Raw genomic sequence first — 23,447 nt, forward strand, 5'->3', positions numbered from 1 at the left:
GCCATGGAATCTTCCTTTTATTTTAGCTCTCTTAAAAAAGGATGCTCCAAGCTTTCGTTCCTGCCACTTAGGTATTATTTTCTAATCAGTTCTAGGTGTTATTTTCTAATCAGTTGTAATGATGGTGACACATTTTCTTGAGCTTAGATTTATGAAAATATATTCATCCACTATTGAGTCTTGTGATCTAGTGAGAAAATTGGTATAAATTATACCTACCTGCTGAACAATAGTTTCACTAAGCAGTGTTGAGGAAACTCAACACCGTGATTCAGTGGTTATTCTCCGTGAAGAACTGGAGATGAATGTGAAGGATTAATTTACCAAAATTTGCCAGGTAATACAATGTAAAACGATTGCGGCGATTAAATCAGCGTATTCTGCCACGTGGATGGCAAACGTTCTCTAAAAAGAAGGTCACTGTTAGTGTCATAAGCTAACTGAGTAAATTGTTCTATGTAAAATGGCATAATCTTGGCATTAAAAAAAAAAAAACAAATGAAGAAACAAAAAAGTTTGTCATTTCCATCAATTCACATCATAGTCCTGCTTAAACTAAAAAATAATAGTAATAACAATAAGAAAGAAATAATAGCTGAATAAATGAAAACTGTTGTTTTATTCTAGAGAGAAATAAGTGCAGCCAGCAGCCCAGCTCTTAAGTTTTTTACCTGATCACTGAGCTCTGACTAAAGTAATTGTGCTTGCAGAGTGCAGTGAATGAGGTGACATCCCATCTTGGTATCAAAGAAAGTATTGGGAGATGCTTTCCTCTTCTACAGCCAGCTCTTGCTTCCAATGCAGTTTGAAGCATTTTGGCAGTACGGGTGAAAGCCATTTAGTAGCTACTCATTAAATGGGATTAGTCAAACAGGGGAAAATGAGAGAAACACACTAGCAAACACACCTTTTAGAACAAGGCCATAAACTATTATTGGCATGAATAATAAGAAGAGGAAAATCTGAAGGGGTTAATTTCCAAGCAAAGCCACAGTGGGCTTCTAAATGAAGAGATCTAAATGAACTTCTTGCTGTCAGAATAGTAGAGTCATAGAATCATGGACTAGTGGTAGTGACAGGGAAGAAGTTCCCACTCCATCCTCTGTTTTCCTGTAAATCAACAGGTCCCTCAGAGTAGAGCCAAGGCTGGAGATATGTGGGTGGGATATCTGACTGTAGGGGCTGTTTAAAGGCTTTGTTAAAGCCTTCTGTGGATTCTCTGATAGTACTCCCACTGGTACTGTGGAGTTGTCTCAAGGAGATAGTGGGTACGTCCTTGGGTTTGCTTCTGAAGTGTGATGTTCCCAATTGTACCTGTTGCACTTGGCATAGGGGACATCAGCAGAAATTGCACTGAAGATGGCTGGTCTGAACCTTTTCCTCATTATTACGATGCCTGTGGCTTTGATGAAAATGAAACAGAGTCAGACAACCAGGTGGGTGTAATTCTTATAATTTAAAAGAAGTGGGAGATGGGAGCAACTGCCCTTTGTCCAGCTTCTGGTCATGTTCTGATTATCAGATATTTCTGGGCATAAATACCTGAGAAATAATACTCATATCCTTCTTAGCTCAGTTTATGTTTTCGGAATATGAATGTTTGCTGTTGATACAGCTTGTAATGTTTAGAAGCATGAGTTAGCCCCATTTCATCCTCTACTGACTAAAGAATCCCTTAGCAAACTAGAGGTTTTTTCTGCTGGTACACATAGTGGTCTCAGAACTATAGACATTTTTTGCTGGCTCACTGACACATAAACTTCATGGTGTTCAGACCCAAGAGTGTGCCAAACATGAAGTATTGCTCTAACACACATTGAGCCACCAGACTGAGAAATATCCACTGAGAAGTAGATGCTGCTGGTGCTTCCCTCTGCATGTTGACACAGTGAGGATGAGGTGACTGTAGCTGAGCCATTTAACATTGTGATGTTTGTCTTCCAAGGATTACTACTATCTATCCGTGAAGGCGCTGTACACAGTTGGATACAGCACATCTCTCGTTTCCCTCACCACTGCTATGGTGATCCTGTGTCGTTTCAGGTGAGTTGCAACATGAGCAGTGCCAGTGGCTCAGCCACTGCTGAAAACACCTGGACCCCATCAGCTCCAAACAACACTTAAGCTTTTATCTCACAGGTTATATGATAAGTAGGAAGCAGCCCTTCAGTCAGGTTGTTCCCCCTGTTGGATCCACTATGGTGGTCATATTTCAGTAGACTATAGATGCTGTTGCAGCAACTCTCTGCATTGGGCTGGCTCTATTTTATGCTAATTTGCATGGTTTTGCAGGAAAATCCTCCTCTTGGTTGTATTTAGGGTTACTGTTATCCACTCTCCTGCCCTACAGATGTCTCTTAGTAACCAGGTACTTACAGTTCTGACTGTAGGTATAGACAGGCCTATGTGCTGTGTCCACAAAAAGAAAAGAAGATACATATATATATATTTCCCACCATGAATTTTCTTCTCTTTTATTCCTTCCTCTCTAGGAAGCTTCACTGCACTCGGAACTTTATCCACATGAACCTCTTTGTTTCATTCATCCTACGTGCAATATCAGTATTCATTAAAGATGGGGTTCTTTATGCTGAGCAAGATGGCAACCACTGTTTTATCTCCACTGTAAGTAAGACCAAAATCAAACCCTTTTCCCTTATTTTCTTTTTTTCCCAGTATGGAATAACCAAAAAATGGTGAGGCAGGCAGCAGTCTGTTGAGTATCAGAGTCTGAGGAGCTATTGGGAGGGAATGTAATTGGTGGCAAACTTCCTTCCCAGTTCACAATAAAACTGTGAATAGGATAGTCCCATGTAAACAGTGCTGTGCATTAGCACAAATCTACAAGTTTCATTTTCTGACTTTGGTTTGTTTCTCCTGGCCATGAATCTACGTAGTGAGAAATGGGAAGGGAGCAGAGATGGTTTTCTTCATCTGGGGACTGGATTTTCTCCAGAGCCTTATTTGCTCTGGATGTTGGGAAGAGTCACCTGTAAGGCATGTGAACATCCAGACACAAGAAAGTAGCCCTGAAATTAATACTAATGTTAATGTTAGTATTAAAATTGTTAATATTAGCCATGTATTTGTCTCTGAAGGGGAGTTCAATGAGTGGTTTCATAGAGAGCAATCTCTTTCACCAATGCACTTAGCTGTATATTACATGAATCTAGTATCCGTTCACATGTAAGGGTAATATTTGCTTTGACAAACAAATTCATCTGGTGTTGTGATGTTGGAATTACACTGAGTTCCCAAACTGATATGTCCTTCATCCACCCACTTATAATACAAATTCTCTCTGAGTCATTTCCACAAGAATATCACACCTGTGTAGTTTCTTAGCCTGTTCTTCATCATTAAAAATAGTTTCTGCTTCAAATTCTTCTCTGTGTAAAATCTGAAACCATATCAGATCATCACTTTGTTCATAACTCTCTTTTAAAAACACCATCTGCTTCTTTGTCCTAACACACTCCAAGTATAAAACATCTTATAATGAGATCTTTAATGGCCACATCTTCAGCTGGCACAAACTGGTAGAGCTTCTGTAAAGCAACTCATGTTTTTCTAGTCTGGACATAATGGTCTCAGATTTGCCCCAGAGGATGGGATGGGATGGGATGGCAGTTTGGAACCAGTCTGAACTGACAGCCTCCCAGTGTTCCAGACGGGAGCTCCCAGTTTATATACTAATTTTGCTGTGATGTATTGAAAACACACTTTGGTAAGTCTAATGGTGTCTCACTGAAATGAAACACTGTCAAGGTAAGAGTGTCCTGCTCTCACAGAGTCAGGGTGTACAGCTCATTTTCCACTTAAGGCCCTGACATTTTTTTCCCCTTTCCTTTGTCCATTATCTTTTTTTCCCCTAGTAAATGAATGAAAGTTTCTATCATTTTGCACAGCAAACTGCTCTGTTTTCCTTACTCTTACATGAACACTTTCATTATCTTCCCCTAAATGACCATGCCAGAAAGTGAAGTTGTCTGGTGTGCACACAGGAAGATGCATCCATCCTGATCCTGCTCAGGGCTTCCCACAATCCACCTCCCATTTCACCGCCTTCCTTTGGTTCCTTATTGCACAACTTTTCTTGTCTGCACTTAACACTTAGGAGGGAGCTCTGATCTGGCAATTAAGGTCCATTGCCAACACAAACTCCCAACTAATGCAAGACATTCTCAGGCTGTCTGCTGGCCACCTCCTGCAGGTAAAATTGGCCACTTACCCTTCACAGCTTTTACCTCTTAAGTGGCCCTTGACATTCCTTTCATGATTTTAAAACTTTACTGTTAAAAGTGTGTAATAATAGTTCCAGCTGCATTCTTTTCTGCTAACGGATTTGGAGAGGTTGAAAGCATTTTCTCTGCTAATCTCAAGCAAAACAGCATGAAAGTAACTTATTTCTTTATTTATTTCCTTGGTTCTCTGCAGGTGGAATGCAAAGCAGTGATGGTGTTTTTTCACTACTGTGTCATGTCCAACTACTTCTGGCTTTTCATTGAGGGATTATACCTTTTCACATTATTGGTAGAAACCTTTTTCCCAGAGAGGAGGTATTTCTACTGGTACACCATTATTGGCTGGGGTAGGTGATATTCCTTGTGTATACTGTATCTCTTTATCCTGAAGTCAGGCATGTAAATGAACCATCTAATATTCCCATATGCAGATCCAAAGTGCAGGTTAAGTCTTTCTTTAGAAGCACCCCTGCAGGCCAAGCTGTGCTGTGCTTATTTAGATAGACTTGAATTGAAACCTGAAGGACACCACATCACTTGCAGATGTCTAGTCCACAGTTCAGAACTGCCTTCTGCAAGATATGACCTTAATACCTAAGTTCTCCAGCTTAATCAAGGCTGAAATATTAAGTCTTGTCCATTCTCTAAGGCTTCCTTCATGCCTTTCTCCCACCCAACAGAGAAACTGAAAGCATATTCAAAGGGTACCCACATATGCCCTGGGTGGCAAATGGAAACTTGCAGTACTTTTTTTTGTTGTTTGGTTGATGTTGTCATTGGTTTTTAATTCTTGAGGCAACTGAGCCTACCCAGAAATTCCCAACTCCTGGCAGAGATTCCCTGCAAAGGGAGCAAAGGGATGGAGAAGAAAGTATAATCAAAAATAGCAACGTCAGGGCTGGGAAACTATTGATGAAAGGTTTTCAAAGTTCCCTTTGTGCTCTGCACAGATGTTTAATTATGCTACTGATGAAATATAAGGTTGTTCTCCTAGAGAATTTGGGGATGAATACATGAAAATATGATAATTAGAAAAGAAAATGTACATCTTTGCAAAGCAGATGCATATCAGTGGTTGAGTTTCTTTAGCTGAGTCTGCACAAATTTCTTGTCTGTCAGTGCATCTGGATATGGGGATATTGCAACGCAGTGTATTAACTGACAAGAAAAATCATGGTCTGTAAAAAAGAGCTACCCAGATGGACTCATTCTTTCATGCAGCCTCAAAATTTGCACTTGAGTTGAATGCTGTAACTAAGATATAGCTGTTCAGTTTATGGATACCACTTCATATTCAAAGCAGTATCAAATGGCGTCCATTAATAATACTAAGAGAACCTCCCAACATGGGCTGTCTTATTATTTTCAAGTACAGTATTTTGTTATTTCCTGAATATTTCAAGTTGGGTAATGGCTTCACAGACACAGAAAGAGTAATTGGTGCTCTGCAAGAACAGAAGCTCTCCCAGACTCTGGATTCATGTTTTGAACCCTTGTAGGGTGAAACAAAGGCCCCCCTGGCTTATAGCTGCTAGGAAAATGGTTGCACTGAAGCAGCAATAGGCAGCAGCTCAGCATTTTGCAGCATCTGGATGATTATCTGTTTCTCAAAATGTGCTGAGCATGTTAGTGTCCATGTGTAATTAATGAGAACTACATACAGTTGCATTGATCCAGTTTTGCCCTCTTAAATATGCAAGGTGCTGGTAAGCACACTGGATAGTTTGCTGGATGGAGAGGTCTGGACAGACAGAAGATTTCTCCAGAGATCTCTCCTAATGTCTGCTCCTTATCGAAGGCAGAAATGCAGTCAGCAAGAACAGCTCTTTCCTGCAGCCCTTTGAGTTTCTCTGTTTTCAGATATTACTCAGAAGATGAAAAGGTTGTGATGACTCTCTATATGTCTCTTGGATTAAAGAAAAGTGAGTGCATGTATATTCATATAGCAGATAGTTCAAAGTCTCAAATATGTTTTTTTAAAGTATATTTTTTTGAGACTTTGAGTCTAATTCTGCTGTCCTGTCCATCTTTAGACTTGGAAATCAATTTCTACCAACAAAATGCCTGTAGGGCAAATAGTTATGCATTTTGTGGCATGTCAGGCTCGTACTTGATATTTAAAGAATTTTTGTATTACTATGATGCACAAAGACCTTAATGTTTTCCAGGTATTCTCATGTGAGAAAAGCAGGCATCAATTTAAATTACAACATGCATGATTTCTTCAATCCAAAGCCTATCATTTCATTTTTTCTCATCATTTTCTTTTCAAATATTTCTGTGTACACTTTGTGACAGAAGGAAGGCTTCATCTGTCACTGAGGTCTAACAGGGATATTCTTATGTCTGAGAATGGGAATATGAGATTCGACAAAGGCTTGCTTAGGCGGATCCAGCTGAACGACTAATTAATGTGACATCAATGCAGCTTTGCAAAATGTATAAAGCATAATTGTTCCTGTCAACTCACGGCAGCCTCTTTCACTGCTGTGTGCTGGAATTACCAAGGTCTTTTTGTTGAATTTGCTTATTGGCTCTTTATCTTTCCAGCAGCACCTCAATAAATGACCACTTTCCAGTGGTACCTCAATAAATGACCACCTTCCAGCAGTACCTCAGTAGATGCAGACATTTTTCCAGTCAACGATTTTCTTTTGCCATAAAAGACAGAAACAATTCACGCAGGGTTTTCCTGCAAGAAAACATTCACTATTTAAAATATTTCCACTGAATAAACACAGACTTTGTCCTTTCAGATGGGAAAATGAATCCAGGCTCCTCACTGGATTTTTGGGTTAATTTGTATTTTAATGTATTTTTTAAAGACGAGAGAAATCTCAGAAGTAGAAAGAAAATGTTCTGGTTCTCAAGGTTTGGGTTTGTTTTGCTTTGGTGTTTTGTTTGTTTTGTATTGTTTGTTCTTAGTTTTTTCTTTATTCTTATTCAGGTAGAAAAAAGAATAAATTTCCTGTGAATAAGGGAAAACTACCCTCTACTGATTCCCACTGAAAGTAAAGCAGACATCTCTTTATTTATAATAACAGGGAAAATGCAACATACGCCACTCATTTACAACAACAGCACACAAGAATATGAAGAATACAGTAATACAATTGCAGCATCTGCTGCTCTGCAATCATTGCAGGATTACAGGAGCTCTAGACACAGAAGCTGATGTCTCTGCTTTTGTTTTGCACAGGCTACATGTAATTGTTGAAGCATCAAAATGCAAGACATGAGCCTGAAGCGATAATGATCTGAAACAACATTAGTCTTTCCTGTTACCAACTTTCAAGGCTCACCTGTCCTCTGGGGCAGATGTTTCTAGAGCTCTGAATGACTGCAGTGGGTTGTGTTGTTTGGTGCATGAGTGATCTCAGGGAATAAAACCTTAGTGGAGCAGCTACTAAGAGGTGCTCTGTGAGTACTGGCTGTTTCTGGGCTCCTAATGACTTCACTGTCTTGTCTTCTGCAGGCACCCCGACAATTTGTGTCACTGTCTGGGCAGTGCTGAGGCTTCACTTTGATGATACTGGGTATGTATCATGGTGTGACAATGCATTTCAGGACAGGGACAAAGGGGAAATGGATGTCTAGTGATCAAAGTACACACACACAATAAAAGCTGAGTGGTGCTGTTGATATGCTAGAGGGAAGGGATGCCATCCAGAGGGACCTGGACAGGTTGGAGAGATGGGCCCATGCTGACCTTGTGAAGTTTAACAAGGCCAGCTGCAGGGTCCTGCATTTTGGTCAGAGCAATCCCAATCACAGATACAGGTTGAGAACAGCCCTTAGGAGAAGGATTTGGGAGTGTCTGTTGATGTAAAGTTCAACATGAGCTGTAAGTGTGTGCTTGCACCCCAGAAAGTCAACTGTATGCCAGGTTGAAATGTGACCAGCAGGTTGAGGGAGGTGATTCTGCCCCTCTGCTCTCATGAGACCCCACCTGGAGTACTGTGTCCAGTTCTGGAGTCCCCAAAACAAGAAGGACATGAAGCTGTAAGAGCAGGTCCAGAGGAGGGTCACAAAGATTATCAGAGGGCTGGAGCACCTCTCCTGCAGGGATAGGGTGAGGGGAGCTGGGGCTGTTCAACCTGGATAAGAGAAGGCTCCGAGGAGAGTTTCCAGTACCTGAAGAGTCCTACAGGAGGTGACTTTTCATAGGGAAATATAGTGATAGGACTAGGGAAAATGGTTTTCTACAAAGATTCTTTGCTAAGGAGCCCAAAAGAAGATCTGCTCACAGAGATGGTCTTGTCATCCATGTAACCATTAGACTGACTGGTATGACAGAGCAACGGGCATTTGTGATAGGAAGGTGTGCACACTAAAAATACCAAAGGATCCATGTTTCTTTTTGTGACAGCTGTGTTTGAAAATGGTCACACTGTAGGAAAAATGCTGGAGAGTGAGGAATTTTGAGCAACACCTGGAAAATCCAGTCATGGTCCTTGATCTATGGGAATGATGTAATTACATACCCAGGTCCCATTTGGAATAGATTTAGGCTTGTATTTGAAGTTCTCCTTTTATTAGAGATACTTGGAACCAAAATTTAAACAACGCTCGCTATTCTGCCACGTTGCTTTCACCCTGGTCCTCTCTTGCTCTTTTTGGAAAACACATAAGGTGCTTCCTCCACAGGGGGATACCATTGCTTTGTCCAGTGTTCTCTTTTGACATCAGGACTAATTAAATTGTTTATTTCCTTGAAAAACAAGCCAGAAACCCCTACTGTGTCATTATGATTACAACAGAGATCCTAGATGCATTAATTTCCTTCAGAGCTCAATATGTGTTTTGCATATAGGGGGAATGTCTCACATATGGAAATGAAGAAAAAGAGAAAAAAAACACCCTTCCCACTTAGTTACAGAAGCTGTTTAGCATGCAGCACATTGAGTCAGATTCTAGCTGAGCGTCTCAGTGGTTACTTCTTAAAAATCAGCAAGCATTGTTCTGGAGGAGGGGGAAAAGCCAGCACGAGCCTGAAAACATTGCAGAAATTAGTGAGCTGGGAAAGAACAGTGACAAAGGCACAGGCTGAAATACAGGCTGAGTTTCCTCCTGCTTGCTCCTTATGTAACTGGCAGAGCTCCCTTGATTTCAGCTTGTGATTCACATCATTGTAAGCATCAAGTCTGTGGAGATAAATGCAACTGTCTGTTTATCCAGATGCAGTGCTACTGAATTAAATGGAGTCATTCCAGATGTACGCCTGAGATGTAACAGAGATGAGATTCTAGCCTTTCCAAATGGAAACCACGTCCCTCTCTCATCTCACTGTCTCTCTTTCTGCCATCCATCCTGAAAAACAGTTCTCTGTGCCTGATCTTCACTGTAGCAATGCATTAGTAATGAAAATTTCCTTGTGATGATTCTTATCAGATGATGGGGTTTTTTTCCACCACATCCATCTTATAGATGTCACATGGGCTGGACCAAAAATTTCTTTAATAAAGCCCTTGTGTGAGCGTGATCATGTTCACTGTTGACATCTACAACGTAGACATTGATAACTTAGTTTGCCATGTAGACATCCCATAGAAGAGTCTATCTAGAGAAGAAAGGCATTCCAAAGAGAAAATATTTCACTATAGAGTACTCATTTAAAACACAGCAGTGGAAAAGAAGAAAAAATACCCACCCTCCAAGTGCCTCCTTGTCTCAGCTGGAGTCTGAGCTACTCAGTTGGACTGGAGATGTCTTCAACAGATGACTGAAATAAAAACAACTGAGTCCAGCCACTGTAATTCCACATTTCTACTGAGACAAATTGGCATATGTTAATGTCTGTTTATACGAACAGAGTATCAGAATTTGCCCAGATTCTTCCAGAATTGTTTGACTTGCTAAAAACTTTCTGGTTGCATTAATATGCATCCTGGAGAGGCTGAGATTTGCAAATAGTGAGGGATTTTTGAGGAGAATCCGCCTGACCTAGAAATATATACAAGGAGTTTCAAAAATAGTTACTGAATTTAGGTACTTTTATTCCAGGGAATGCAACTGTTGATAGCTTTAAAGAAACTGATTTCCAGACTGTAGGTTCCCTCTGAACTCCGGTCCCCTTTGAGATACTTAAGTGGGGCATCAAAAGTGAGATAACTCAGAAATGCTGCTTTGAAAATCTCAACCCTCTGTCCCTTAGATTTTAGGGAGCCTTTAATCTTACAGTCTTTGGGCACAGAGAAAAGTATGTCATTTTGTGCACATTGAAAATCCATCTCTACATACATCTCTACATGTACCTACTCTTTGTTTTATAAGAATCTATAGAAATTGCATTCATCAATTCAACTGAAACTTCTAAACCCGACATAGCTCAGCTCCATGGAATTTCTTTAACTTGGACGATGGAATTTGAGCTCTGCTGCCTCATGCTTAAAGCTGTGTATAGTTTTGTTTAAAGTACAGGTTTTTGCTTTCTTCCCCCACCCCCATATGCCACCAGACTACCATTTGAATGACACAAAAGTTGTGTTAAGCTCTCATAGGATCAGCAGTGTTTTATTTTAAATGGTTACTTGGCTCCTGACAAGTGTACCATGACAACCACTGCTGGGACTTCTGGCTGTTGTCCCAGTGGGAGAGAAGGAAACCATCCTTCTCAGAACTGCAGGTACAAAAAAGGCATTTTTCTGTGTTTTTATGTTTTCCAGAAAGGGAAACAGGAGAGGAACAAAGCAGAGACAAATAAAATATGTTTCTTTAACTGACAGTCAAAATTTTAATGTCTTAAAGTGGTGTAGTGGGGGTGGTGTGATGTGGCAGGGGAAATAACATTTCTTATTTCATTATTATTGCTTTTCTAGTTTTAAAATACAGTTTAACCCATGTATATGTGGGTCCTATAATTAATCTGCTCCACAGGTAAATATCCAAATGCACCTAGGTGGAATAAGCTTCAGCATAATCCTTCAGTGAATCTGGAGGATGATTGTCCATGTTGAGGTAGAAATGACATTTGAATCGGGAGCACTCACTCCAAGCAGGTTAAAAAAGGAGATGACATCAACTGTTGCCCACAGCTTGAAGCTTCTCAGATGAATCATTGTTCCTTGGTAGGACTTGCACCTCAATGACTGGAAAATCAATCCTGGTGGTGTATATGACCAACGCTTGGTACATCTTGGTCAGAAACCGCAGGTCAGGGTCAGGAACATTTGTGTCCATTAACCCTGGACCTTTCCTGTATGCTAACCCTGTGTTCTTGTCTTCTTACCTCCCTCTACAGAGATGTTGGCCCAAATGGGTAATGTTAGAATTTAAGGCTAATGGACACAGGAATAAGCACAGAGGCATTTTCCAAAATGTCTGAACTATTTTGTAACCTCTTACAACTGGAACTGAAAAAAAACCCACAACCCAGCATTGTTTACTCTGTTTCAGATGAGTTGGATAAAGGCTGTAAAAGAATGATTTAACAGGGACAATCTATGAAACCTTTGAAAATAAATAAAGGAATATAGCTACAAAGCCAATATCCCACTCTCTGCCCTCATAAAAATGTCTGCAAGCTTATTTGCTTCCACGTCTTGTTATAACTTAATCTTTTTTATTTCCTTCTTTCCCCACCCCATTCCGCCATCGTTGACTGCAGCTGCTGGGACATGAATGACAACACTGCCTTGTGGTGGGTGATCAAGGGTCCTGTGGTTGGGTCAATCATGGTAAGTAGCACTTGGAGGAGGCCCTTCCTCAGCGCTTGCAATGGAAAGTAATTGATGCAATTTCTTGCAGTGACTTCACAAGCTGTGCTGCATTAGCTGTGCTGGGTTTGAACAATACATAATGCTAAGGAGATGAGGACAAATTTAATGATGTTGCCTGTGGTCAAAGGCTGTATGCACATATGTTGCTCAAACAAATGCACCAAATGCCATATGTCAGATCCTACAGCATCTAGGGCATTTGTTTTTAGGAATCCTTTGGGATAGCAGAGAAAGGACCATGCTCTTTGGGACATCTAAAGTAACACTAGAGGGAAGCGGCTAGGAAACAAGTAGGTTTGTAGGATGCAATTTTCTTTGCAGGTAAATTATTGCATGTAATATTAGATCTGAAATAGTGTGGTGGACGTTGCGCAAGACGTTCTATTGTCAGCCTTTGGTTTTACTCAAATGGTGCAAGATACCCATGTATGGACAACAGAGCTGCCTCTGATTTACCCCATTTGACCTCCAGCTTCTGCATCTGAAGGAGGAGGAATGTTTAAACAACTTTGGGCTGCTCCAGATAGTAAACTAAATGGAGCACCAAATAAATATGGTTCATGGCACCTAATGAGTTGTTTAGCTTACTGGATATTGGTGCCTACATCTGGGCATGCTATGTTCCTCTCCATACTACAGAGTCAGTGTCAGCAAGGTCTCCACTGACTGTTATGGGAATATAACTAGACAGGTGCCTACATCAGGTGCAGTGCTTCACCTTTTAACAATTTGGACAGCTATCTAAAGCACATTAACGTTCAGACACATTCACTGTAACTGAACTAATAATATTGGGCGACTCCAAGCACTTGAAATCTTCATATAGAAAAGCAGGTAGAAACTTATTCTGAAAGAGATGTTCAACCAAACAACATAAAGCTTTAAATTTCCTGTTTTCTTCTGGCCCTAAGAAGCTGGTTGGTGACAATCAAATTTGAATTGGAATTGTCAAAATAAATTGTTTTTGCTCTTTGGAGTTCAAAAACTGTAGTTACAACAACATGAACCTATGAGAAAGGAGATACTTGGGATGAGCTTAAGAACAAAAGATATGAAGAAAAAAGACATTACAGGTCATCTCATTGTGGAACAAATGGAGCCAAGTGGAGAGAAAGTAACAGAAGTTACAGGAGTTTCCAGGAAGGGCTGACAGAAACTCTCATCTCAGTCCTTGAAAAGTGAATCATGGTCATCGTAATGTCCTTTTTTTCCCCCCCCAGATAAACTTTGTCCTTTTTATTGGCATCATTGTGATACTTGTGCAGAAACTCCAGTCACCTGACATTGGAGGCAATGAATCCAGCATTTATTTGTAAGTACAAATGAAACAGTAATCAGCTGAGATCTCTAATATACACATAGGAAAAAATAAAAAGTAAAAAAAAACATCAGAGTTAATTTGATTTTTAAAAGAGTCACTCAATCTATTTGGTTGATTTAGAAGTTTTTAAATCCAAAGTTCACCAAAGTACACTTTAACACTGGCTTTAATCCTTTGTAAAAAGAGCTTACTGAAGAAAAAATAAATAAATAGAAGAAAGCATAAATATTGGGTTAAATAATACTGCTTATAATTTACAGATCAGTCATCAATAAATTAACATACTGACCAGGCATAAATATTATTACACTCACAGGGCAGATTTTAGTGCTTCATATTTTCCATAGGCATGGTACTGAAAGCAATGAGATTTGGTGAAAAGATTTTAGGACCTTTAGTCTGAACGCTATTTTAGATCTCCTAAGTTTGCTTTCACTCGTGTCCATGTTTCTGGTAACACTGAATCCATTCCAGTTAAGCTAAACAATTCCCCACCTAGAATTGGTTAAAAATGAAAAAGAAATCCTGAAAGCTTTCCCTTGCAATTATTAGATCTGTATTGAAACTTGTTTTAAAGCTCATATCCTTTTCTTCCACCTTATTATAGGATTGAGAATTAGAACTCAGGAGAAAGTGTAGTGAATATGTTGTCTGCCATGCATATTTTCCCTTTAGTTTGCATGAAGACTTCCCATGTAGTGTGCTGCTGGGAGGTCAGACGCCAGACGTTTGGTTGTAATTAGCACACAAGATGTGCAATGATTATACTGATTAAGCACTGGAATAGGCTTCCTAGGGAGGCGGCTGAGTCATCATCTCTGAATGTGCTTAAAATCCATTGGGATGTGGTGCTCAAGGATATCGTTGAGTGGAGGGTTGTTAGAGTTAGGGTAATATGGTTAGGTTGTGGTTGGACTCGATCTTTAAGGTCTTTTCCAGCCCGAGCAATTCTATGGTTGTATGATTAAGACCCGCTGACTGCATGTTTGGTATCTGCTGCACATCATGCACGTATGGAGCAAAGCATGCCACAGGCTCTCACGATTTGATGAGGTGATAAAACATCCTTATCATTCTTGATCAATATGGTGACTGAGTTTTACTGAGATTTTTTCCTATGTGTATAGTTAGCAACTAATACCAAGATAAAAAACATCATATTTTCTGTTTCATTCGCTGCCATTATTTTTTCATATTTTTTTGCAACTTTATAAATGGGTGCGTGTAAATCGATCTTGCATTTATGTACATGTTACGAAGTGGAGTGTTGTTTATCCAAACAGACCCAACAACAGAAGTGTCACACAGAAATGCAGTGAATAAGTCTATGCAGATATACACCAGGCATACGTGTTATTTGTGCATACATCTCCTCTGAAAAGGGAGGAGAAGAGGACAAGGACAGCTCATGGAATGGTTATGTCACCATATTGAAATCTCTGCAGCATTTTAGACTGTCATCCATAAATAAACATTTTCCATGCTCTATTTTGCTGTTTCATATTACTGACTGTTTAAAGCTCATTTTATTATCACTGAAATATGCAAAATACAGATTGAATATTTCCAGTCCTTTCCCAGTAGGGTGATAAACCCCAAACGAAATGCATGCTCATGGTTGTTTGTTTGAGCCTTATCTCCTCATGGTGATAGGCTGTTTTACTAATATTGCCATTCTGCTCAAACCTGCGAAGTGAAATGGGAATGTTTCCCCATTTCATTTTGAAATCACAGACACTACTTGCATGGAGAAAAAGGCAAACAATAAAGTTCTCTTCCCAGCAGTATCTGGCTGAACACTACAGGCTTCAACAGTCACTGTCTTTATAATGAAAAAATAAGAAAAAAGTAGTTCAATTTCCCATTCAGTTCATCCCATCAAACCAAACTTTTCACACAGACCTTTATTCCATGACATATTTAAGTACTTAGTTCACAAGACTGATGAGCTTGTTGAGTTGAGGAAGGGTGCTTAGCCCATTTCTGGAGGTGATAGCACACAAAAGCTACATCAGTAACTGAGACTTGCTCTAGTGTCTGTCTTCCACTCATTGGAACAGCCTTGTAGCCAAGTGCCACCATGACCACTGAGCATGAGCAATGAGGAGAGTGCTTTTCACTCGATCCACCTTCATGCACAGCTGTAAAGAATTTAAACCTTCTGCAGTTGTTTAATTTACACCACTGGGCTTTGCACTGGTGGAAGTGAAAGATGTTTAAACAATCCCTTGCTTTTCCTGGCAAGGACAAGAAATTGAAATCTCACACCATGTTTGCAGCGATTATGTGCTCAGCAGAGAAGAACGAGGCACATAACAAAACATTTTGCTGCATCAGGGTCTTCAGACGCTTCAGATTCAAAAGATTATGTTGAAGTTGTACCCCCTGGCTCCCCACAAATTGCCTGTGAATAATCCATGGTCAGATTATGAGCAAATGCTCCAGTGGTTAGAAGCCACCCATGTTGTCTGTTATACACCTGTAACTCAGGGACTTTGGCTTTCGAAAGCAAAGAAAGAAGAAGGCAAAAAGAACACAATAATTTGTTTTTTGGCTTCAGAGAAGATTAGTTTTCTTCTCATATACATGGCACACTCTTAGGTTCAGGCCCTCTTCATCATCGTTTACTGTGAGGAAAATCTGGATCCAGTTCCATTTTGTGTACACTGTGGTCATAATTCCGCTAATCGCTTAAGCATGTGCTTAACTTTACAAGCCTTGGGGATATGTTTAAATCCAAAGATTAATTATATATTGTTACCACTGTGCACTCCTAATTAAAAATTCCCACTACTGAAGTTAGCTGTGAGCTATGACAGGAACACAACAGAAGATCTCACTACCAGGGAGCTCATGCTTAATTAATACAGTGTAACCACCAGAGATGGGAAGACTTGCTTTAAAAAATAATAATAATTTGTGTAATTCCCAGCACAGTAATGAGCCTTTCATTCCCCTAAAAATTTGGTTTCTCTCTAAAAGCCTTCCTGATGATTATTACACGCATTAGCCTTTGCCTTTAGGCTGACAAAAACTTGGAAACATGGTGAATTCCTAATGATCTTCTGCAGCAGATAAATGCTTTAGCAGCTGTAAACTTCCATTTGATATTGGCTTGTATGTTCGGTCTTCCCTGATCAGCCTTATGGCCATCCAATCCTCCATCACATGCCTTGGTCCCCTCCGATCTGCCTGCATGCTGCTGAGCCCATTTGAGACTGAACAGCTCAAAATGTGTCCAACTGTGGGAGAACTGTATCTCAGTTCTTGTTTTTTTGCTTATTTTTCTCAATATCAACTCCTCGTTATGTTTGAAATGACTGGGGGTTATGTAAGGAGCTGCAATAGAACCCAGAAAATAAAAGACAGCATTACTAATTTGTATTTTTACTTCAAGGATTCCTTTCCCCCTGCTATGAATTCCAAGCAACCTTCATGCTTTCTTTCAGTAGTCAACATAATGTTTTGGGTTTTTTTTTACCTTTCAATATTAGGAGTGAGCAGACAGCCATAGAAAAGGACAGGTCTTTGTATCTTGGACCATATTCTTGTGTCACTCCTGAATAGTTCCACCAAATTAAGCATCAAAACAAGCCCAGTAATGCAGCTGCAACAGGTTTTTGTCTGAGTGAGAGGGTCTGATATCCTCAGTTGCTTGAGAATTTAATAGTGACACTGTTTGTATTCCTTGTAGAATTAAACAACTATCTTCATAGTCCAGATGGATTTCTGGCCTCATTTGATAAAATGGATTGCAAAAAGAATTTTAGTTTACTATAGTTACAATCACAAAATTATTAACCCTATAGTACAGGGATCTTGGCTTCATACTTTTATGATCAACCCATGTATATTTGACATAGTGTCCTTTAACAGAAAAACACAGCCTGATTTTCAGCCATATCCAGTTGTATAGTTTGAAAGACTCTTGAAGTAGTAGTAAACTATTTAGGGACACTAAAAGCTAAGGAGCACCACATCAGATGTCAGTAAATCCACTGCGCACTCGCAATAGAAATACAGGGACTGGAAACACAGTCACGACCCTACACAACCCAGCTGGCTTAGCACAAGGTTTGTCACATCAGCCCTTGTTGTAAGCATGGATATTCAGATATCTGACCCTGAAATGGGATTTTAGGAAATAGTTAATAAACAATTCCTCATTGTTTTTCCTATGTGCCAAGAGTGTACAATATGGTCTGTCAGAATCTGCTTTCAAGCATCCTAGTTTCAGTCAAGATGTTATAAAGTACATTCACCTCCACGAAAGCCATATTGCACTAGAAGTGACTACACAAACTTGAATCCAAGAGCAAATACATACATCCAAATGCATAGTTGCATTGTTGAAACCTTCACCATAGGGAGAAGTTCCTCTAACTACATTGGTACCACAAACCCTTGCTATAATTAAGTAAATATGCATGGTGTAGATGCATGCTGGAATAATCCTTAAGATTAAAAAGGCCCACACATTTCCATCAAGTCTTTGCTTATTTATTCATTTTCAAGTATCAAAGTACATTTGAACGGAAAAAAAGTTGTTTTTTTTTTCTTTCTTCCTTCTATTTTTGGTCTTGAATAGTATAACCTGGGAGGGGGAAGCTTGTTTCTGCTTTTGCTTTAACAGATTCTTCATCATAAATTTTGTATCACATGTTGAAAACTCAATGAGAAAGAAAATAAACCCCACATATACCTAGCTAATTCAGGTCTACCTCATTCCTCCAATCAGCATCTTGCTGGAAAGAAAGGAGAAACATGGCATATATCATAGGTAGGTATGATTTTCCCTACGGTGCAACCTAGAGGGTTAGGGCAGGAGAAGCAATGCTGTAACACAGATGTTTTGGTAAACAACACTCCTCTACAGTTCACCTACAAATTCACTGGACTTTCGATGATTCATTCTGCTACTGCTTTGTCTTGCTGCAAGTGCTCAGACTGCCGGCATTAACAGTTATTGACAGGGACCTCATGGAAAGAAGTCTCACTTCTGACAAGAAAAGGGCAGGTAGTTGATGAATGGTATACTTGTTAGCAGGGCAGTTTAATTTCCAAACATCAGGTATTATCAGTTGGGTGCTGGAATGCCTACTAACCCAGCAGTGAAGGGGTCTCGTGTCCCTCTTCTAACCCATTTCTACTGCAAGAAAATACAATGCAAAACACAAACAATGATCATTTGGTGTCAGTGAATGATCACCAATGGCCTAATTTTCATTCCTAAGAAGTACAAGAGCTGGTCTCTAGTACTTGGATTCTTAGGACCAATTATTGATGAATTTATTTAGTATTCTAGAGAAAATGTTCTTGTTCACAGCTACTATACTTTTCACTCGCATGTCCTGAGAAGAATTATGTTGGGGGTTATTTTTTGGTGTGTGTTTGTGTGAAGGGGGAAGTTGTCCTTGATTTTGTTTGTTAGGTTTTTTTTAGAGGATGGGAGTGTTCATTTGTGCCAAATCTTTTCAGGTAGGGATGTGAAAAAAACAAACAAACAATAACTGAATAAAATCCTTAGGAATCTAATATCATGTAGACTACAAACTATAAGTAGCGAGAGTATAATTGCACAGGAATTTGTTTCTTTTCAGGTAAAGTAAATGAAAATTCTGCTCTGATGGTCTACCTATAAATTGGCTGAGGTCTCAAGAAATATAAAGTCAATAAGCATAGAATATATTGTGTATTTATGCTTCTGTGTTGCTCCTGTTTGACAGCTGAGGCCTAATGAATAGAAGTGGCTACTTAAAATCTATACACGTGCCTGTGGCAATAGAGGACCTTAAACATTAATCTTCCCAGCCACGAGGTTTTCTTTTCACCCAGTATGCATCTTTCCCATTCCTACCATGCTGATGGGATCAGGCCAGAAGTGTCCACCTGGAAAGAGGTTTTATTTCATACATCACTCAGCAGAGGGATGTTCCCTAAGAGCAAGTCAGTATTTTTAAAAGGAATTCCATCCATTTCCAGTGATATACAAACATTTTGCTGGAGGTTTGACAGACTCTCATTTTGAAACCACTGATCACAGAACTTGTTCTTTGTGGTTTACAAGATCATCTGTGATGAACAGAATGCTAAAAAATGCTTTGCTTTTGCTATGCTATTTCAAAACCTTAGAAGGTGGTTAGAATGCAAGTCCATTGTCCCTTGGCCTGCACAGGAGGCATCCATACAGTGGAAGCTGATAATTATTTACATGAAACACTGTTTGTGCACATTGCTGTAAGGTATTTTTACGGGTACTTTCACAGTTTTAATGCATATGTGGACAAAGGAAACGATTCTGATTCATGCAGTTCGCAAATGAGATGCAAATTTTGAAATCTGCTGAAGATTCTTGCTTAACATTTCTTAATTAGCAACTCAGAGTTGCCATTTGACTCTATTGTCCTTCTGCGGCAGTCTCAGAAAAGGAAGTTCTGTGTCCACAGACTTTCCTAAATGAGCAAAACACAAACTTTTTTATCCTATCTGTTACAAGAGCTAGTTAAGAAATGAATTTTTGTGTAATTAAAAGAAATAACAACCAAATGGTCCTTCTCTATTGAGATGTGTAGGTCGATGAGGGACAGGGCAGACAGCATCATGTTTATTTCAACATTGTGGTACCTAAAATCTTACGGCTTAACAACCATAGTTGTTGTGGGATGGCACTCACGATAAGTAAATGCTCAGACCAATATTATATACATGTTTGTGCCTTCTGACACACCTAAATATATGCCCTTATCTACACATATGTTGTTTGAAATGCCATATCTATACATCCAAAATAGTTCCAGCATTGTTTTTTTATAAGACCACAGATACTTTAGCAATGTGCACAATATAAAACTTCTTACTTTCATAAGAAACCAACTACACTCACTAAATCTCTATAACTTTAGCTATCTACTCAAGTTACTAATTAGCAAAACCAAAGCAGACTTCCTAAAGAAAATGATGTACAGATCTCAAATGTGTTTCTGAAATTGCTGTACATCACCGAGGTGATTAATGTAATTCTGATCTGCATTGATAAACTTTAGTTGTCACTGAGGTCAGTGAGAGAAGAGAGTGTGCAGCACTAAAGGCAACGTCTTCATGAATTGCCATCAAAAGGCAATTTGTCTTCATAAAATGCCATCAATTTGAGTGTAGTTATGTTTTCTATCAGAGTATCTTATTCACTAGGTTTGATATTCTCAGTAACTCTGAAGATTCAGATGATTTTTGAGAAACTTCAGAAATTTCCGAGCTGAGTTCAGGTTCCTTCCAATCCCTATGGTTCCATGGTTTTGTGACTCTGGAGAATCCAGACATGACAAAACAAGGCTCTTTTCCCTCTCCCTTCTGCACTGCTTGTAACTATGATAGTTGTTTTGAAGGCATTGTGAGGCTAGGAGGGAGAAACTTGGATTTTTTCTTGTTCCAGATTTGCACCTTTGTTTCTCGGAATTGGTTATTTAGTGTAAAGGTAAAAGGGAGAGTGGAAGCAACTGGTCGTGCACTAGTTGTTATAAGACTGCAGAGAATGGGGAATAATTCTGACATCTCTGATCCTGAACGTGCTTTCAATTTATGTCAAAGCTTGATGGACAACAGCATCCATGGTTTTCCATTCACTCTTTGCTACCATTCACAAAAGGAGTTTGAATTTCCCTCAGTGTCTCTGCTTCTCCTTACCATTGATTTCTTGTGTCACTTTAGCAACTAACATGCTTCATATTCTTTGGTTTATGGTTTGTGGACATATCCTAGCCAGGACACAGTCCCTTAGTGTCTGAGCTATGGAAGGGACAAGAAAAATGATGCAGACAGTGAAGGATTTTTTTTGTTCTGTTTGGTTTTGTTGTTTTAATCTGGAAGAATGAACTTCTCACAAGACTTCTGTAAGTGACATTATTCATAATAGTAATTGTGTGGTGGGAACTGGGTTACTGGTTAATTAATGTTACCCTAGAGAGTACAAGCACTCAAAGGTTCAGGTTGCGATTACTTAATGTTGAATTCAGTCTTAAAGAAACTGGTTTAAGAAAGTGTGTTTTACCTCTGATTGAGCCAATATGAGGTTGTACATGTACCTTACATCCTTGTCTTAGTACTTCACCTGCTGTGCACCAGTGTCATTATAGAGAGAGCTTCCAAACTGTAATTCAACTTACACATTTCTGATTTAACACTGAGATTCCTTGGGTAATTAAAACTCTGCAAGGCCAGGCCTTTTCAACAAAGTCTTAGTTTTCTTTTTTTCATTAAGAATGGTTAGGGAGATAGGTTGAAAGTTGGCTCATTGCCCATAGGATTATTTAGTGGTGAGCAAGGCAAGTGAGGCACTAGAATGTCACTGAAGCTACAGAGCTGTAAATTATATAAACTTGATGTAGTCACCCCAATGCTGAGCTCTGCCAAGTGACCATGCTAAGATTTGTCTGTAATGCTTGAATGTCCACTTCTGCCAGTTTGAGACAATAAATTCATTCAGATTTTACTTGTTTCCTTGGTTTAAAGATAATGAGGTGTAAACTATGTTAAGTATGCATAGTTATCATTTAAAAATGTAAACCTAAGTTGAATACTTTTTAAGTATTTTGTTTGCTGTGGTACATTTTTTTTCACTAAATGTGCTATTCTACCCTGAAATTATGATAATGCACCTCCATCAAAGTTGTTCCATCAAAATTATTGGCCAAGAAGTTCCAGTTTCAATTTATTATTGTTAAACAGCTCTTTTCAGCTGTATCTGTGGTCTGCAATCAGTAATCCAGCCTCATCCTCTGGAGAGGTGATGGTGGTTTCCACACAGTCATACCACTTTCATGTCATTATTTTGTTGTTCTAATTACTATACCGGCTTTCAGTTACAATGATTAGATCTACTTCTGGTGGATTTTTTTTCTCCACATTTATGTGTGGGAGTTTTGTAATCCATTGGACAATTTTGTGAGAATTCCTACATCTTAGTTTCCATCTTGAAGCTCATTGCCTTTAAAAGTCCATAGGAACAAAAAGCAAAAATCTTTAATATGTTCCTCCAAATCACTGAGGATAAAAAAGAAAAAATCTGAGCTCTGTAAGACGCACATGCACAGAACAGAAAAGAGAAAGAAAACTGACTTCCCTCATGTTAAACCAATGGAAGATCCCTCAAAGAGTAACAGACCAAGAAGCCAAATTAAAAAAAGAAAACCTACATCCATTACAGTCAACTGATTTCAACTGATTTATCTGGACAGAGTGTAAAGGAAATGTAATACTTGTCCTTCTTTATCCAAACTTGTTTTCAGATAGTTCGCACTAGTCAGAAGGTGACCCTAGATTATCTCAGATCCTTTAGAGATGTCAGGAGTTAGTTTTTCAGTTTAATTGTTTCAGCAATAAGAAGTAGATCCATAGGTAACTAGACTGAGATCTTCAAAACATGACTGGACTTTTGGACCTGTTTTCAATTGTAGAGCTTTATTCACAGCAGTCAGTAGAGATCTACCCAGTTCACTAAGAAAGTCGTTGATTACAACACCTTCTGTTGTAGACAAGATGTAGGCCAGACAAATCTGGCTCTGTGGTCTGTTTTTCACCATGGACTGCAAGTTTAGCACAGGATGACAAGGTTAGAGGCAGATATCTATAATGTAAGCTTCAAAAGTTAGACGAGATGAGACTAAAGAACAGTGTTAGGACAGAGGAGCACTGATGCTGTTCATTCTGCGTGTGGATGAAGGTGGTGGATGAGTCTGCTTGCATGCAAGGTAGAATTGCACAGCCTTTATTTTCTGCCCACATCCAATCTATAATTCCAGGATTTCTCTAAAGGTAGTTTTTGTTTTGTTCTAGTTGCAAAAATTCCTTAGCTATCAAGTAGCAAATGAAAATAAAAAATGCAAGAAAATATTAAATGTGAATAATAGATGGCATGGTTGCATATATATATGTGTATATTCCTATTTTCTCTACCATACAAAATTTCTCCTTTAATTTTGGTTAATTTTGTACTGCATTTTCAGTACTTTATTTCACTGATTTGTTTCTGCATTCTTTTCCTATTGCTACACCTTATGGTTTTTTTCTTTCTTTTTCCGTGCCCAAGGTGCCTGTCTGTAGGGAGGTTACATAGAAGCATGTGAGCAGGGTGCAAAAAGGTTCTTAATGAGACATAGCTTTAATTTCTAT

The 23,447-nt window shown here is 39.1% G+C and overlaps 1 protein-coding gene across 13 annotated transcripts in view; it reads left to right on the top strand.

Moving 5' to 3' along the window:
- The window catches only part of LOC107308667 (pituitary adenylate cyclase-activating polypeptide type I receptor), a 119,962-nt gene that overhangs the window by 83,957 nt on the left and 12,558 nt on the right, over positions 1 to 23,447 (top strand). For 12 of the 13 annotated variants that reach the window (XM_032442794.1, XM_015852691.2, XM_015852695.2 and 9 more), the window contains 7 exons: positions 1,333 to 1,436; positions 1,946 to 2,043; positions 2,493 to 2,625; positions 4,438 to 4,591; positions 7,720 to 7,780; positions 11,851 to 11,920; positions 13,183 to 13,274. In XM_032442794.1, the coding sequence (XP_032298685.1) occupies positions 1,333 to 1,436; positions 1,946 to 2,043; positions 2,493 to 2,625; positions 4,438 to 4,591; positions 7,720 to 7,780; positions 11,851 to 11,920; positions 13,183 to 13,274 (712 nt within the window). Of the gene's footprint in view, positions 1 to 1,332; positions 1,437 to 1,945; positions 2,044 to 2,492; positions 2,626 to 4,437; positions 4,592 to 7,719; positions 7,781 to 11,850; positions 11,921 to 13,182; positions 13,275 to 18,021; positions 18,083 to 23,447 lie in introns of those variants that run through there. The other variant, XM_032442795.1, reaches the window with a different exon arrangement.

The sequence above is a fragment of the Coturnix japonica genome, chromosome 2, assembly GCF_001577835.2.
Source record: "Coturnix japonica isolate 7356 chromosome 2, Coturnix japonica 2.1, whole genome shotgun sequence".
In the NCBI taxonomy this organism is placed as follows: Eukaryota; Metazoa; Chordata; class Aves; order Galliformes; family Phasianidae; genus Coturnix; species Coturnix japonica.